Raw genomic sequence first — 14,624 nt, 5'->3', positions numbered from 1 at the left:
TTTTCTTGCTTTTACCACTGTCAGTTTGGAAGTCATCTTGTCATCTGCTTCCTGGTTGCAACAACATGAAACTTCTTAGTTGCATGTAAGGAATGGATTGACATTTTAGGGAAGTAGGGGAATTCCATATATTGCCACAAGTTGGGGCAGATACATCAGACCAACAAAAATAATTTCAGGTTAAAGAGTACTATTTATTAAGATCATTCTACTTTTCTGCCCCTCTTCCTTATTTTCATTTGTTTATTCACTGTTCTGTCTTCTTTCTTTGTCACATTCCTGGCATCATCTTTCTGAGATTATCTTCAGATAACTCCAAATTCTTTTCTCTGCCTTTGCTTGGTTCCCACTTTCATGCTGTTTTTCTTTTCTAATTATTTTACTTATGCTTACAATAGCTTGATTGTAGGCCAGAGGTCGGGTAGGGAGTGGGAACTGAGATTTACCAGAGACAAAGTGGGCAGCAGAATAGGTGTATCTACTGAAAGACACCGCTGAGGGGAGCAGCAGACAAAGCAGGAGAGGTCTGCCTTACCATGTGGGATAGCTCCCAGGCAGAGGATGGAATTCCTCTGGATTTAACGCTTGCCCCCAAGGAGGCCCCTTTGTTTTTCTTTTCATACTCAAATTTGCCAAGTCGCTCAATAGCAAAGAAACAGCAGCAGCTGTAAACCCCACAACCATCATCACCACCTTCCTTAAGACCCTCCCTCAAAAGATAGATGCAATTTTTCCTCAGTTATGAATTTTTTTCTAAGATTTCCTTGTTAATAGCTCAAGGCAGCAGAGAATATTTCATATTCTATCAGTCTCCAATTTTTTGAGGAAACTAGTATATAGCTGTTGTACTTCTTGCAGGTTTTTCATTGTGATGGAAATTAACATTTATTGAAAAATATTATTATGAGAAGTATTGCTGGTTTAGCTGTTTCATGTATTCATTTACACACTTCCACTTAAGGCAGTTTACTGAACTTCAATTTCCAGCTTTCCCAGCCATGATACACTTGGACTGTCCCTGGGGACTTAGTGACCAACACCCAAGCAACTTTATTTCTAGATATTGGGAGTATACAATCACTCTTCTCTAAGAGAGTACAAAAAACCACCTCACAAGGAAGTTTCGACCTCTTGTTTTGTTTTTGTAAGACTGGGCCTTTAACTGCCATCAGATGTGTATATACAGTTGTTTTAGGAGCATTTCCTTTTTTACTTGACCAGCACGTTTGGCTTTGCTGATTGTTAAATCTTTAGGCAGATCTTTAGGCAGAACTCGATGGGCTTCAATCTCTTTCTGATCATCGACAATCTCCAGTCTGGATAACACGCATTAAAGAGGATCAACAGCAGCTGTTTCCTCCACAGTAAGGCTCAGAATATACTAGCATCAGGATAACGAATAACACCCGAGAAAAGCAGGGCGCGGCTGGAGGTAGGGAGGAAACCTCAGAACACAGCAGCTGCCCACCGAAACAGCCCATCTGCAGTCCCGCCCTCACAGGCAGTGGCCCAGCTGCGGAGGCGGGGCAATTCACGGGCGCGCACGCGCAGTCCCAACCAGCTTCCCGCCGTGATGTCAGAGGCGCGACGCGTCGCAACGCAGTGCAAATTGGGAAAAGGGGGATGAGCTGCGCTGCCTTTGGTCGGGACGGAGAAGCTAATTTTTCCTCAGGTTGGTGGGACATGGGCCTTTGGAAAGGAGGCCAGCGTTAGTGAAGCGCGCTGGCGCCACGGTGAGTGCGCGTCTGGGTCCTGACCCTTGTTCCCTGGGAAGCCGTTCCTGGGAGCCGTCTTCCTCTAGCTGTTGGTCGCCCGGGAGACGAGCCCGGTCCGCGGAAGGGGTGGGACGTCCCAGAACACTGAATTTGCTTTGGGAGGAAGGGCCCAAACTCGAGACTGTCTTGCTGCCCATCTAGGGTTGCCCAACGAATTTCGCGTGGACGCAGGTTTTTCAGTCTTAGAAGGTGCTCGACCATTTCTCATCCTCCGACACTCAGACCTGACTTTGACCTCCTTCCCTTTGCTTGCGTTTACTGACTTTTCTGTTATCTTTAGTCCCGGACCTTACTACGGTCCCTCAAACTGTCCCTGCCCCATTAAAATCAAAATTAGATTTGATTTTTAATGAAGTACAGTGTGAGTTAAGGCCCATCGGAGTCAAAGCTATGATTTCCCCAGTGAAAGCATTTCCTTTCCCAAAATATGGCCTCTCTGCTAGAGTTGTGGGACAAGTTAATTTCACCTCCACTCCACCTTGGAAATTAACAGAACCGTGAATCACTGTGATGTGCTTTTGTACATAAAGCCACGGAGCACACTTCGGGGTTTAATTCTCGCCTGCAATTTATTCTGTGACCTTGAAGCAAGTCATTTAATCACTAACAGAATATTTGCCTAACTCGCGAGTTGTTGCAGAGCCTACGGAATTTAGTATTTGTTGAGAGCCCTGATGGTTTTGGATTAATGGGGTGCCAACTAAAGCGTGCTACTCTTTCGAACTGCGAGCATCTTTCGTTTTGTATATATCCTGCTGCAGCCATTAAAAATGTCAAGTGATATTTGTTAAGGAAGTGTTTCTGGTTTTGCCTTCCTGTGCGACTTTGCCATGTAAGCAAATTTTGCATTTCAACAGAAACAGTGTTCATTGTTGAATGTCTTTCATGATGGATATAATTTCTTCTGACCCCACAATACTGGACCTGTTTTTCTAAAAGATGATGTGTTTTGCTATCTTTGTCATATTGACATGGTTGGGTTGAAATGTGTAATTCTTTTGATACATTAGATGTACCTAAAATTAGATAGTAAGGTTCTTGTAATAGTAAAACAAAAACTAAAAAGCCCACCGCCAACAAAACTGCCTTTCAAGATGTACTTTCATGTGGTTAATGATTATTTACATGTTGTGCTGTTTGAGAAAACAGTGCATGAGGAAACTAACAAAAATATTCTAGGGCTGTCTAGCATTTGATTTTTTATATATTTACTTTATTAATCATTAGGGTCCATTTGTTTATCAACATGACTATAATAGTAATGAGTCATGATGGTTTTTTACCCAAAGTAAGACTACTTTGAAAATGTCAAACAAGAGAACAGCATGTCAAATTCTTTTCATTAAGTGTGTAGGATTATATTAAGAATTAATGAAAATGCACTTATTTTTGTAAAGATGAAAGGGAAAAATTCCCATTAACTATAAATTGCTGATAAAATTAGATGTAATTAAGGAAGTATTTTTTAAAAATCTTGATAATAGTCCCATTTACCTACAGTTGCATAATAAATCATTCCCAAACATAGTGGCTTAAAATTAAGAGTGCAGTATCTTTGCTTTGTTTAGGTTGATTGGACTCAGCTGGTTGGTTCTCACTTAAGAATCTTGCATTTATAGTCAAACAGCTGGGGCTGGAGACAACATGACTGGAAGTCTAAGATGTTTCTTTTGTATGAATATCAGTTGAAGTTAACTGGGAGTTCAGTTTGAGATATTAACTGGAGTGTGTACATAGCCCCTTATGTAGCTTGGCCTTCTCTTGGCCTGGTGTCTGAGTTCCAGAGCAAGTGTTTGAAGAAACAGAAAATAGAAGTTGCCTGTCTCTTAAAAGCATAGAGCCAGAAATTGGCAGTGCATTGCTTCCAGTATACTCTTTTGAGTAGAGCACTCAAAGAGCCTATACCCCACCAGATTGTAGACCACCTTTTTTTTTTTTTTTTTTTTGTAAAGAAGACGGCTAATTAGACGTCGAGGACTGGGTGCAGGCCAGAGGTGCGGGGGAGGGGTGGTTGTGAGAGGATTCACCAGAGACAGAGTGGGGAGCAGAACAGGCATATCAACGAAGTACACTGTTGAGAAGAGCAGTGGGTGGGTCTGGAGCAGTCTGGAAGCAGTCTGCTCTGCGAAACCATGTGGGTCACCTCCAGGGCACGGTGGAACTCATGCTAAAGTGGCTTTAGCTTCTTAGGGCTGTGCTTTAACCTGCTGTGCCACCAGGGAGGGCGCGACCACTTCCTTTTAAAGGGAACAAGATCAAAATATTTGTGTTCCTTTTTAGCCTACCATAATTTTGTAGAGGAAGTTGTATTCACCTAGTGTTGGGATTTAATAACAGGTGTAGAATAAGATATTCTTCCAGTTTCTTTAACCATAATGCTTTATATCTTCATAGAATATTATAATTTTCAGAGCTCTTTTCTCTTTTTTATTTGATATTTGTGGGAAACTATAGCTGCATCTGAATCATTCCTATTTTGTAGGTTTAAGTCAACGGAGGAGTGGCATTGGTGGTCTTAGGAGGATATAAGGAATTTGCTTTCAGTTCATGTGATAAGTGGGAAATGAGATAAACCATACTGCACTTTCTTAATATCCACCTCTTAGTAAATGATGAAATGTTCAACTTATTTGTAGCCATATTAACTCAAGTAAACAGTACTCACATATAGTGAATAAGTCTTGTTTTAATATCACTAAGCTTTGTTTCCTTTAATTTGCAATTTAGTTTTTAGTAATACTTTTAAGGTATACCAACATGTTTTTTTATAGAAATTAAATTGTTACACATTGCAATATAAATTTCAAACAAATTGGATAGTTAGAAAAGTTATGGGTATGGGATGTCTGGGGTTTAATTTCTCAATTTAAAAATTAAAATGAATTCTCAATTTTGATAGTTTGAAAATGTTATTACTTAAATGTTGATTTCAGATTAAAACTAATTTTCATCTTTAGAATTTTTGGGAGGCTTATGAAAATACTTACATTGTTCTTCATGGCCCTGGTTCTGTCTTGACTGCACTTTAGTATTCACCTAGGAAGCATTTTAAAAATATCTTTGTGCTAGTAAATTGTAAACTGATAAAAATCTTAAAAGATATCTATGTGCTGGCCCTAGTTAGGATCAGGAATTCGGTTTAGGTGTAGGCTCTGAGCATCAATAATTTTTAATAAGTAATCTAGGTAGTGCTAATGTAATGTGTCTTTTTACTGGTACGTCTAAGTATGCTCTGTACTCTTGTTTTACATTGGTTTAAGAAAAAGTTAAGGGGATAGTAAGGGAAACTGGATTAAGGTTATATTAATACATGTAGATACACTGAATACATGTAGATACACTGAAACTGGAAAACACAAACCCTTCTGTTTGTTTCTGCAAATTGTCCTTAATAAAACTAAGATTTTGGAATGGTTTATTATATATTCTGACACTAAGTATACTTTACTCTGTATTACTATTATGTACTTACCATTCATCTTAAGAAGCTTTGTCTCCCCGTTAACTCCAACACTAGATCTGATTAGATGTAGTTTTCCAAATGTTGACCAAATTGAAGCCTGTTTATATAATCACTCTTAAGAACGAGGACTATTTTACCTCCCTTTTTTAAAAGTGCCAGGTCTTTGTAAATGTTTCTTAGAATTCTCTCCTTTGATTTTCCTGAGATTGCACTTTTCTGATTTACTTGTTTCAAATGACTTTTGTGTCTTTTCTCCTTTAGAGTCCCTCCCAGTGGCCCCTCTCCCCTTTAGTCATTACTTAAGCTGTATAGAAACATAATCTTGTTACCTTGGTGATTCATTGTGCTGATTTAAGTTGCTCATATAAATGATGTCTGTTTTAAAAACTATTATAGACATTTTAAAATATACATTAAAGTGAAGAAAATAAACCATGCTGGAATAACACATGTCAGTGTCAATACTTCTATTTATATCTCTATCAGGGCATCTTTCTTTAAGTATTTTCCTTCTCAGCATGTTCAAAACTGAATTTCTCATTTCCTATTATTAGTAGTAGGGAGTGGAAGAAGTAATTTTGCCCCTGAGAGTGCATTTGGCAATGTCTGGAGACATTTTTTGTGGTCACAATTGTAGGGGGTGGATACTACTAGCATCTAGTGGGTTAGAGGACAGAAATAATGCTAACATCCTACAGGGCAACCTCCAACTACAAAAATCTATCTGATCCAGAAGATAAGTAACGTCCAGATTGAGAAATTCTGCTGTAAAAGGATCACTTTTTTAAACTACACTATTCACTTTTCATTAACAGATTATCATTCCTTACTTTGCTCAGGGTAGAAAGTGTATGTGTGTGTAAAAGAAAGAGATTAATAACATTTCAGTCTGTTGCCAAAGAATGTTTTTGCCTTTTGTGCAGAGGCTTTCTAGTTATGCTTCTAGCCTCCCTTGTTCCTTTTCTTTCAGATCTACCTTGCGTAATCTTCACTTTGACCCACTCTGAGATACCATTCTTTTCTTCAAGAACTAACATTACCTGCTACACAAATACAGTTGTGGGTGGCTTGAATAGTCCTGTATATATGTGACTTCTCATACTTACCTGATGGAATTTAGTGTTGTTAGCCCACATTAATTCAATGTGTATATGAGGACCACTGAGCTAGATGGTAGAAATGAAAACATGTCAATGTAATCCCTTTATCTAGTTGGTTATTTCTCGGTAATCTTTATAGTATTCCTTATTTTGTTCATTGCTTTCCCATGCTAATTCCCTGTTATTTACCTTTGTTTATGTTGGTCTGTTCTTCTGGAATTTCCTCTACTTTTGACTCTACTAACTTTTGGGTTGTCAAAAAGTCATGATGGGACCCTCTGTGGTGCACAGTGGGTTAAATAAAGCGCAGCACTTCAGCATGAGTTTGATTCCCGCCCAGGGAGGTGACCCACATGGCATGGCAAAACTCTCCTGACCTTCCCACTGCTCCACTCAGCAATGTACTTAATCAGCCTGTTCTGTCTCTGGTGAATCCACTCACCACCCCTGCACATCTGGCCTGTACCCCAGTTCTGTATGCATAAATAAATAGTCATGTATTTTTTTGCTTGGAAACAAGAAAAAAAAATACATCACATCTGGCCTGTACCCCAGTTCTGTATGCATAAATAAATAGTCATGTATTTTTTGCTTGGAAACAAGAAAAAAAATACATCATGTCTTTTCCAACAATATATGTATTTTTAATAGATAAAAGAGTGGAGGTATAGGCCAGAGGTGTGTGGGGGAGCAAGGCAGTGGTGAGAGAATTCACCAGAGACAGTAGGGAGTGGAATAGGTGGATTGACTAAAATACACTGCTGAGGGGAACAATGGGTGAGACAGGAGAGGTCTTGTTCTGCCATGTGGGTTTTCTCCCTGGCCGGACTGAAGCTCATGCTCATGCTATGGTGGCTGCAGATAGTTTCAAGATGCTGAGACTTAACCCTTTGTGCCACCAGGGGGCCCCCAATTCTTGTCAGTTTCTGTTGGCTATCATAGCTCATAGCTTCCTATCTTATTGCGCCACCAGGGAGGGCTGAAACCTGAGGGTTTTAAAGTCTGGTCATAATTGTCATTTGTTCTAAATATTGTACTAAAGGGGCAGCAGATAGCAAGTAGTAAAGGATCAGGTCATAAGATAAACTCCAGAATTGATACCATTGAGGATAGGAGAGATGGAACTTTAGTCGGTCTTTGAAGGAAGGAAAAGAAACTCAATACAAGAGACAGGAGAGTAAAATCTGTACTGGAAGAAGCTTTTTTTTTTTTTTTTTTGCAACACTGGATTTTCTTTTTGACTTACCAGCTACCATCACATATTAATACGGATATATGGTGTAGCAATTAGTGACTTATCACCTAATGAGGATTTGTTTGGTAACTGGACTAAAATATTGTAATGAGAAGTTACATTCTCTAGAACAATGTTACTCACAGTAGCTGGTCTGTTACAGTCCTTGTTAAGGGCTTGCAGCTTGTGCTAGATTATAAATCAGTGTACTGTTTCCTTCATAGAGAAAAACTTGCTATTATAAAAGTTCTCTGTGCTTAATTGATTTGCATTCAGTCATAAACTTTTTAATTTATCATAGAGTGGTAGCCAGTTATCCAACCAGCACTGGTCTGTATACCAACTTGGAGTGGCTTTGCTTTGTAAGACTTTTACTCTTATACTTTGACACAGTGTTACATGTGTATATACACGCATATACCTAAAGTAAGTGTTTTAAAAAAGATTTATTTATTTATGCATACAGAACTGGGTACAGGCCAGAGGTACAGGGGCAGTGAGAGGATTCACCAGAGAGAGTGGAGAACAGAACCGGCAGATTGACAAAGTACACTGCTGAATGTGAGCAGCTGGTAAGGTCTGCTGTGCCTGTGGGTTCCATTCTGGCAAGGAACCAGTGCTGCAGTGGCTGTGCTCTAACCCATTGCGCCACCATGGTGGGCCTCAACATAGTTTAAAAAAGTTTTTTTGGTTCAGAAAAAAATTTTTTTCTTTTACATTCTTTAAGTTACAGTTGTTTTTGAACCATTTAGTTTTATTTATTTACTTTAAGATTTATTTATTCATCCATACAGAACTGGGGTACAAGCCAGAGGTTCAGTGGCGGTGAGAGGATTCATCAGAGACAGAGTGGGGAGCAGAACAAACAGATCAACAAAGTACACTGCTGAGGGGCGGGTCAAGAGAGGTCTCCTGGGGATCAAACTCGCACTGAAGTGGCTGCGACCAGCTTGCAGTATTGCGTTCTAACCTGTTGTGCCACCAGGGAGGGTCCAGTTTTATTTATTTTTTAAGATTTATGTATGCATACAAGAGCTGGGGTGGAGACCAGAGATGTCGAGGGTGAGAGGATTCACCAGAGACACAGTAGGTTGCAGAGCAGGAGCATCTACTGAAATACACTGCTAAAAAAAACAGTGGGCAAGACAGAAGAGGTCTGCTGCACTGATGGGTCAGCTCCCTAGCTGGGGATCTAGCTTCATAGTGCTAAGACATAACCCCTTGCACCACCAGGGAGCCCCTACATCTAAATAAGTAGATTCTATAAATTTGAGTTCTGTAGTTTCTGAACATTATTGTATAAGTAGCAGCGGGTTTGTTGCTGCTGCTGCTACTACTCCTGTCTTTGTATTTACAATTAGAGCTAGAATAAGGTCATTGAATTCATTCCATAGTTGTTTGCTTTTTTTTAAGATTTGTTTATTTATACATACTGAACTGGGGTACAGGCCAGAGGTGCAGGGGCAGTGAGAGTATTCACCAGAGACAGAGTGGGGAGCAGAACAGACAGATCGACAAAGTACACTGCTGAGGGGAGCATCAGGAGGGTCAGGAGAGGTCTGCCACGCCCTGTGGTCATCTCCAGGGCAGGGATTGAACTCAATGCTGAAGTGGCTTTAGCTTCTTAGTGTTGTGCTTTAACCCACTGCGACACCAGGGCTGGCTCCATTCCATAGTTCTTACCTTTATTTTGTGTCATTCTAATTTGACATTTCTTTAATGGCAAAGGGCAGCAGAATGACATAAAAATTTAAAATATTAAATTTTATATACATTTTAGTGGATATGTATCTTCCTTTGCTTCATCTGGTTAGGAGAAAATACTCTTCACCTTGTACTTTGACTTGTGCAGAAACGTGTGTGGCTGTAGGGGCTGAAATAACAAAGTAATGCTGTATTTTAACAACAGATACCATTGTTTGACAGCATAATGTATTATCTTGTTAGAATAATTGGAAACAATAGGGACTTTAGGTATTAGAGAAATTTATTGCTTATTTTAGCTGGTTACAAAAAATAAGAACAAAAAGGTTAACTTTAAAAAGTACAATATTTCTCTTAGAAATCCTCACTAAATGCTTTGGTGTCATCGTAATCTTATTCTTTTAATTTTCCTCCTTTTGTCTAATCATTTGCCAAGTTCTGATATTCTACCTTTGCAGTATATCAGCTTCCTCCCTTCCATCTCTAATGCCCTACTTTTGACCTTCATCATCTTTCTCTAGTATCATTATAATAGGTTAATGAAAGTCTTCTTTATCACAAGTTTTTAAAGGCTACCCTGTGCCATTGTCATCTTGGATCACATAACTCTCTTCTTCAGAACCTGTTACGGCTTTCTATTATTTTCAGAAAACAAAGGAAATTAAAAAGAAATACTATTGATAGTCTATTTTTACATCATTTTGTGCCATTTTCCATCTCAGTTGTAATACCCGTGGGCTTCTCATCACCAAATCACCCGTGTGCCATCACCATAGTCCAGTGCACTTCTCCCCAGGCCCCCATTTTTGATCCCAGTCCCGCCCACCCCGGTCCAACAAAGGAAATGTTTTAATGTGACATTAAACATTATCTGTTTCTAGACTTTTTCAGTCTGGACTGTCTAGTATATCCATGTTCATGGTCTTCTGTTAAGTGCCTAACCTTTAGCAAAAGCCTTCTTCCACCAAGAATCATAAATGCTCTCCTGTGATACTGTCCCATGTCCAGTTAATCTTTACTTAATCATTCTCTCTTTTTTTTTGATAGTATGTTCTTTATAACACTTTCTTGTTTGAGTGTTGCATTACTACTGCTTTAAAGCTTTAAAGTTTTTTATGTTTGTTTTTAGAAAATTTATTTATTTGTGCATACAGAACAGGGATACAGGCCAGAGGTGCAGGGGTGGTGAGAGGATTCACCAGAGACAGAGTGGGGGAGAACAGGTAGATTGACGAAGTATACTGCTGAGGGGAGCAGCAGGCTGATCAGGAGAGGTCTGCTGCACCATGTGTGTCACCTCCCGGGCAGGCGGGGATCCAACTCATGCGGAAGTGGCTTTCCATTCTTAGTGCTGCGCTTTAACCCTCTGCGCCACCAGGGAGGGCCCTAAAGTTTTTCTTTTGCATTAGTTTTTTCAGCTTTATTATTGAAACATATCGCATATTATATTTGAGTTCCTGAAATTATGTCTTCCTTGTAGTAGGGTATCTGTGAATGTTTGATTTGATTTGGTGTTAACTTTGAAATGGCTACTCTTCTTAGTAGTATCAGTAGTGTATGTGTAATAGTTTTTATATATTTTATCTTTTAAAGATCCAAGCTTTAAAGGTAATCATAGGAACAGATTGAACTGAGAGCATATTCATTTTAGAAAATTCAAACCAGTAGCTTTCTTTTGCTCATCAAGAATCTGTTTAAACAAAACAGATTCTCTGACATTTTGAACATTAATTTTGTGTTTAGACTACTAATTCTTATGATCCAAATAAAAGATAGAACTGGAAAAGCAGATATTATCAGCCTGGTACTAGGTTACTCAAACTCTGGCTTTAGTCCTTATCTTTGTATACTACTTAGTACACCACTAGAAATGGTTGAGCTTTTGGGGAATTACATTTCAGGAGGTGGCCTATTTAAGGGATGCAAATGTTGCTCTTCAGTGGTTGAGTAAACTTCAGTTGTACTAGTTGGGTCAGAAAAGTCTTATTTCTGTTAGTTACAATAAGTCTTGTTACTGTTATCTTTTTGTTTTGTGACCCTCATTAATAGTCTTATGTTCCAATGTCCCCTCCCCTCTGTCATACTGCAGTCTGAGGAAACTTCAGATTTCCTTATTATTAAACATCTTTCTGAAAACTTGATGTCTTGACCTTACTGCACTTTCCTTTTGTCAAAAGTATTATTCCTCAACTGTTGCTTCATTTTTCTATAGAAGCCATATTGTTGCAGCATGCCACTCTATCCCATTATTTTTTTTATTTACTGAGTTTTTAAAATGTATCTATAATCTATTTCCATTTCTTTGTTCCTTAATGCTCATGTTCTTGCTCCCACTCATACCACTGTATGGAAGTTTTATTCCACAAGATGATATATATCAGGCTCACCAATATTTCAAATGTGTTTTTTTAATCAGTATTGTTAAAACATACATATTGTGTTTGCTTGTTTAACTTACAATTTCCCAACTTATGCATATGTCTGTATGCAACTACATTTTTAAAAATTATATTATTATAGTCAATAATTACTCTTTTTTTGGTGAAATATGTTGGGTACATTATATAGATTTTTTTTTACATGCAATAATGCAGCATCAATTGTGATTATCCATGAATGAATATCCCTATTGGTATCCCTGAAGTTCCTGTATGTACCTTCTGATTACATTTTTTGCCTCCACCCAGTGTTTACCTCATATGTATCCATAAGTAAATATTGTTCAGTTTAATCTGTTTTTAAGCTTTATACACATGCTGTCCTATGTACTTCTGATTTTTTATTCAATTTTGGAATAGGCAGGAGGTAACAGGTGAGAAGTGGTAGAGTATATTCTCTGGCTAAACTTTGTTCTGGTATTCAGGGATCATTTTTACATATTCTTGTATCTTTAACATGTAAAATACTATTTTTTGCAAGGTAAAACACTCAAATGATGTCTGTGTACGTGTGCAAAAGTCCAAGGGGCCCTACCATATTCTTAATGCATGCTCTTAGCTGGTTGTTGATGAAATGCCTGTTTAGCTAGAACATATTTAATATTTTAATTGATCCATTTAGAAGCATAATGAGATCCAAAAACTTTCTCCCGTGTCAATTTAGTTTTTAACACCAAATTCAGAGTGGTGAAAAAATTATAGGAAATATTTATACATCAACCAGTCATGTTTAATAAATGCATAGATCTGAAAGTAATGATTACAGTATTTGGCTAAGACCGACTTAAGGAGAAAAATGGACAGGCTACCATTTGTAACTGAGATAATGGACTAATGGTACAAGTTTAGAAGAATGAGTATCAAGATAACAGGATTTTTCAGTATCATTATAAAATGTGACCAGAATGAAAGCAAATTGGAATGCTTTGAGTTTCACCAGGGTCAACAAAAATACATCCCCACCAAAGTTATACCTTATTCAGCTTTTTAGGATTACACAATTTATGTATATTCTAATACTAGTGCACTATTGGTGGAGAACATTAAGATAGTGGAAAGGAGTGATTTTTAAAAGTTTTATTCTCATGAATGTATTAATGCCGCTTTTTATTTAAGTTGTAGCTAGTTCTTCACAGCTGAAGACCTTGTAGCAATTTAATTGACCTCCTAAAGTTTCATTTAGTGACACTTAATGATTTTGCCAAAACTTCCCATTTGTTGTGGTCCTCTGATCTGCATGTATGTGCACCCCTGCACATGTATGTACATATAACAACTTAATAGATACATACTAGTTACTTAGCCTTTTTTCCTCTTCATTTTATTTACTTCCTCATTCATCTTCCTAGTCAGAATTTTATCAGAGCATATGAGGAAACAGAATGCTGTAAAACTTCAAACAGCTCTTCAGAGTGAGCCAAACATGTTCATATGTGCCCTCTCTACATAAAGTGACACTATCTTACTCCCTTCCACTTGTTTCCTTTTATAAACTGATATTACCAGTAGAAAAGAGAAATATATATTTTTTTATTTTATTATTTTTTATTTTTTTATTTTATTTTTTATTTATTTATTTTTTTTAAGAGAAATATTTTTAAACGAAAATTCCTTTTATTGTAATGTTACCAGTGCAGATGTATAAAAGAAATAGGAAAGTTCCTATCCTGTTCCATTGACAGGAAAGGTTATTACCAACTAAGGCAAAATGACACAAACAATAATTCAGCAATTAATGAAAATTTGGAAAAAGAAAATGTTGATTCCTAGTTATCCTGAACTCTCAAATAGATAGTAAAATACTAATTTAAAATTAACTTTTAGCAAAGTATTCAGCTTAGGAGTTTCAATTTATTTTAAACTCAACTAGTTTTATTGTGAGGAAAGCTAGTAATTGAATGTGTTCACTTTGTTTCAGAAAAGAACTACTTTTAATGAAATATATAATCTATTGTGAAATTGGAAAAATAAAGTTTATTCATCATGCCTGCCGTGGCTTCAGTTCCTAAAGAACTCTACCTCAGTTCTTCACTAAAAGACCTCAATAAGAAGACAGAAGTTAAACCGGAGAAGATAAGCACTAAGAAGTAGGTATTACTTGCTAATTTGAGTTATAATTTAGTTTTAACGTCATTTCTTAGGTGAGGTAGAGGAGTAGTTCATTTAAAGTTTTATTTAAAAGATGTGGTACATATACACTGTGGCATATTACTTGGCAGGCAAAAACCTACATGCCACTTCTACAGCAACATGGATGGAGCTGGAAGGGATCATGTTTAGTGAAATAAGACAGAAAGAAAAGGAAAAAAACAGATGGTTTCACTCATAGCAGGAATATAAAGGACCAGGGGAGAAAATAATAATGAGCAACTATATACCAGATATATTTTATGGGAGTGGAGTGGAGAATGGGATCAAAAATGGGGGTCCGGACGCGGGGATTACAATTGAGATGAAAAAAAAAAGTACAAAATGATGTAAAAATAAACTGTTATAAAAAAAGGGGGGGTTCGGGGGAAGTGCACTGGGCTATGGTGATGGTACATGAGTGAATTGGTGGTGGGAAGCCCACGGGGATTACAACTGAGATGGAAAAAGGCACAAAATGATGTAAAAATAAACTACTATGTTTTTTTTTTAAGTGTCATTATAACACTGACCTTATTAGAAAAGTTTTAACTTTCCATTTTGTTACAGATTTTGCTAATATGCATTTTCTACTCTATCTGGACAGCGTACCAGATCCTAAGTTTTGTTATTTATTTTTTTTAAAGATTTATTTGTACATACAGAACTGGGGTACAGGCCACAGGCTCAGGGGCAGTGAGAGGATTCACCAGAGACAGAGTGGGGAGCAGAACAGGCAGATCTACGAAGTACACTGCTGAGGGGAGCAGCGGGCGGGTCAGG

General features: G+C 37.7%; 1 protein-coding gene across 1 annotated transcript in view; it reads left to right on the top strand.

Annotated features, from left to right (window-relative positions):
• Nucleotides 1-1,613: 1,613 nt before the first annotated feature.
• USP8 (ubiquitin specific peptidase 8) overlaps nucleotides 1,614-14,624 on the top strand; it is a 53,147-nt gene continuing 40,136 nt past the window's right edge. Inside the window, exons 1-2 of the mRNA XM_004687797.2 lie at nucleotides 1,614-1,733; nucleotides 13,633-13,801. Of these exons, the coding sequence (XP_004687854.1) occupies nucleotides 13,698-13,801 (104 nt within the window). The 5' untranslated portion in view covers nucleotides 1,614-1,733; nucleotides 13,633-13,697. The remainder of the gene's footprint in view (nucleotides 1,734-13,632; nucleotides 13,802-14,624) is intronic.

This window comes from Condylura cristata, unplaced genomic scaffold, assembly GCF_000260355.1.
Source record: "Condylura cristata isolate star-nosed mole 26May11 unplaced genomic scaffold, ConCri1.0 scaffold00023, whole genome shotgun sequence".
In the NCBI taxonomy this organism is placed as follows: Eukaryota; Metazoa; Chordata; class Mammalia; order Eulipotyphla; family Talpidae; genus Condylura; species Condylura cristata.
Note: the sequence above shows the minus strand (reverse complement) of the source record. Positions and strands in the feature narration are given on the sequence as shown.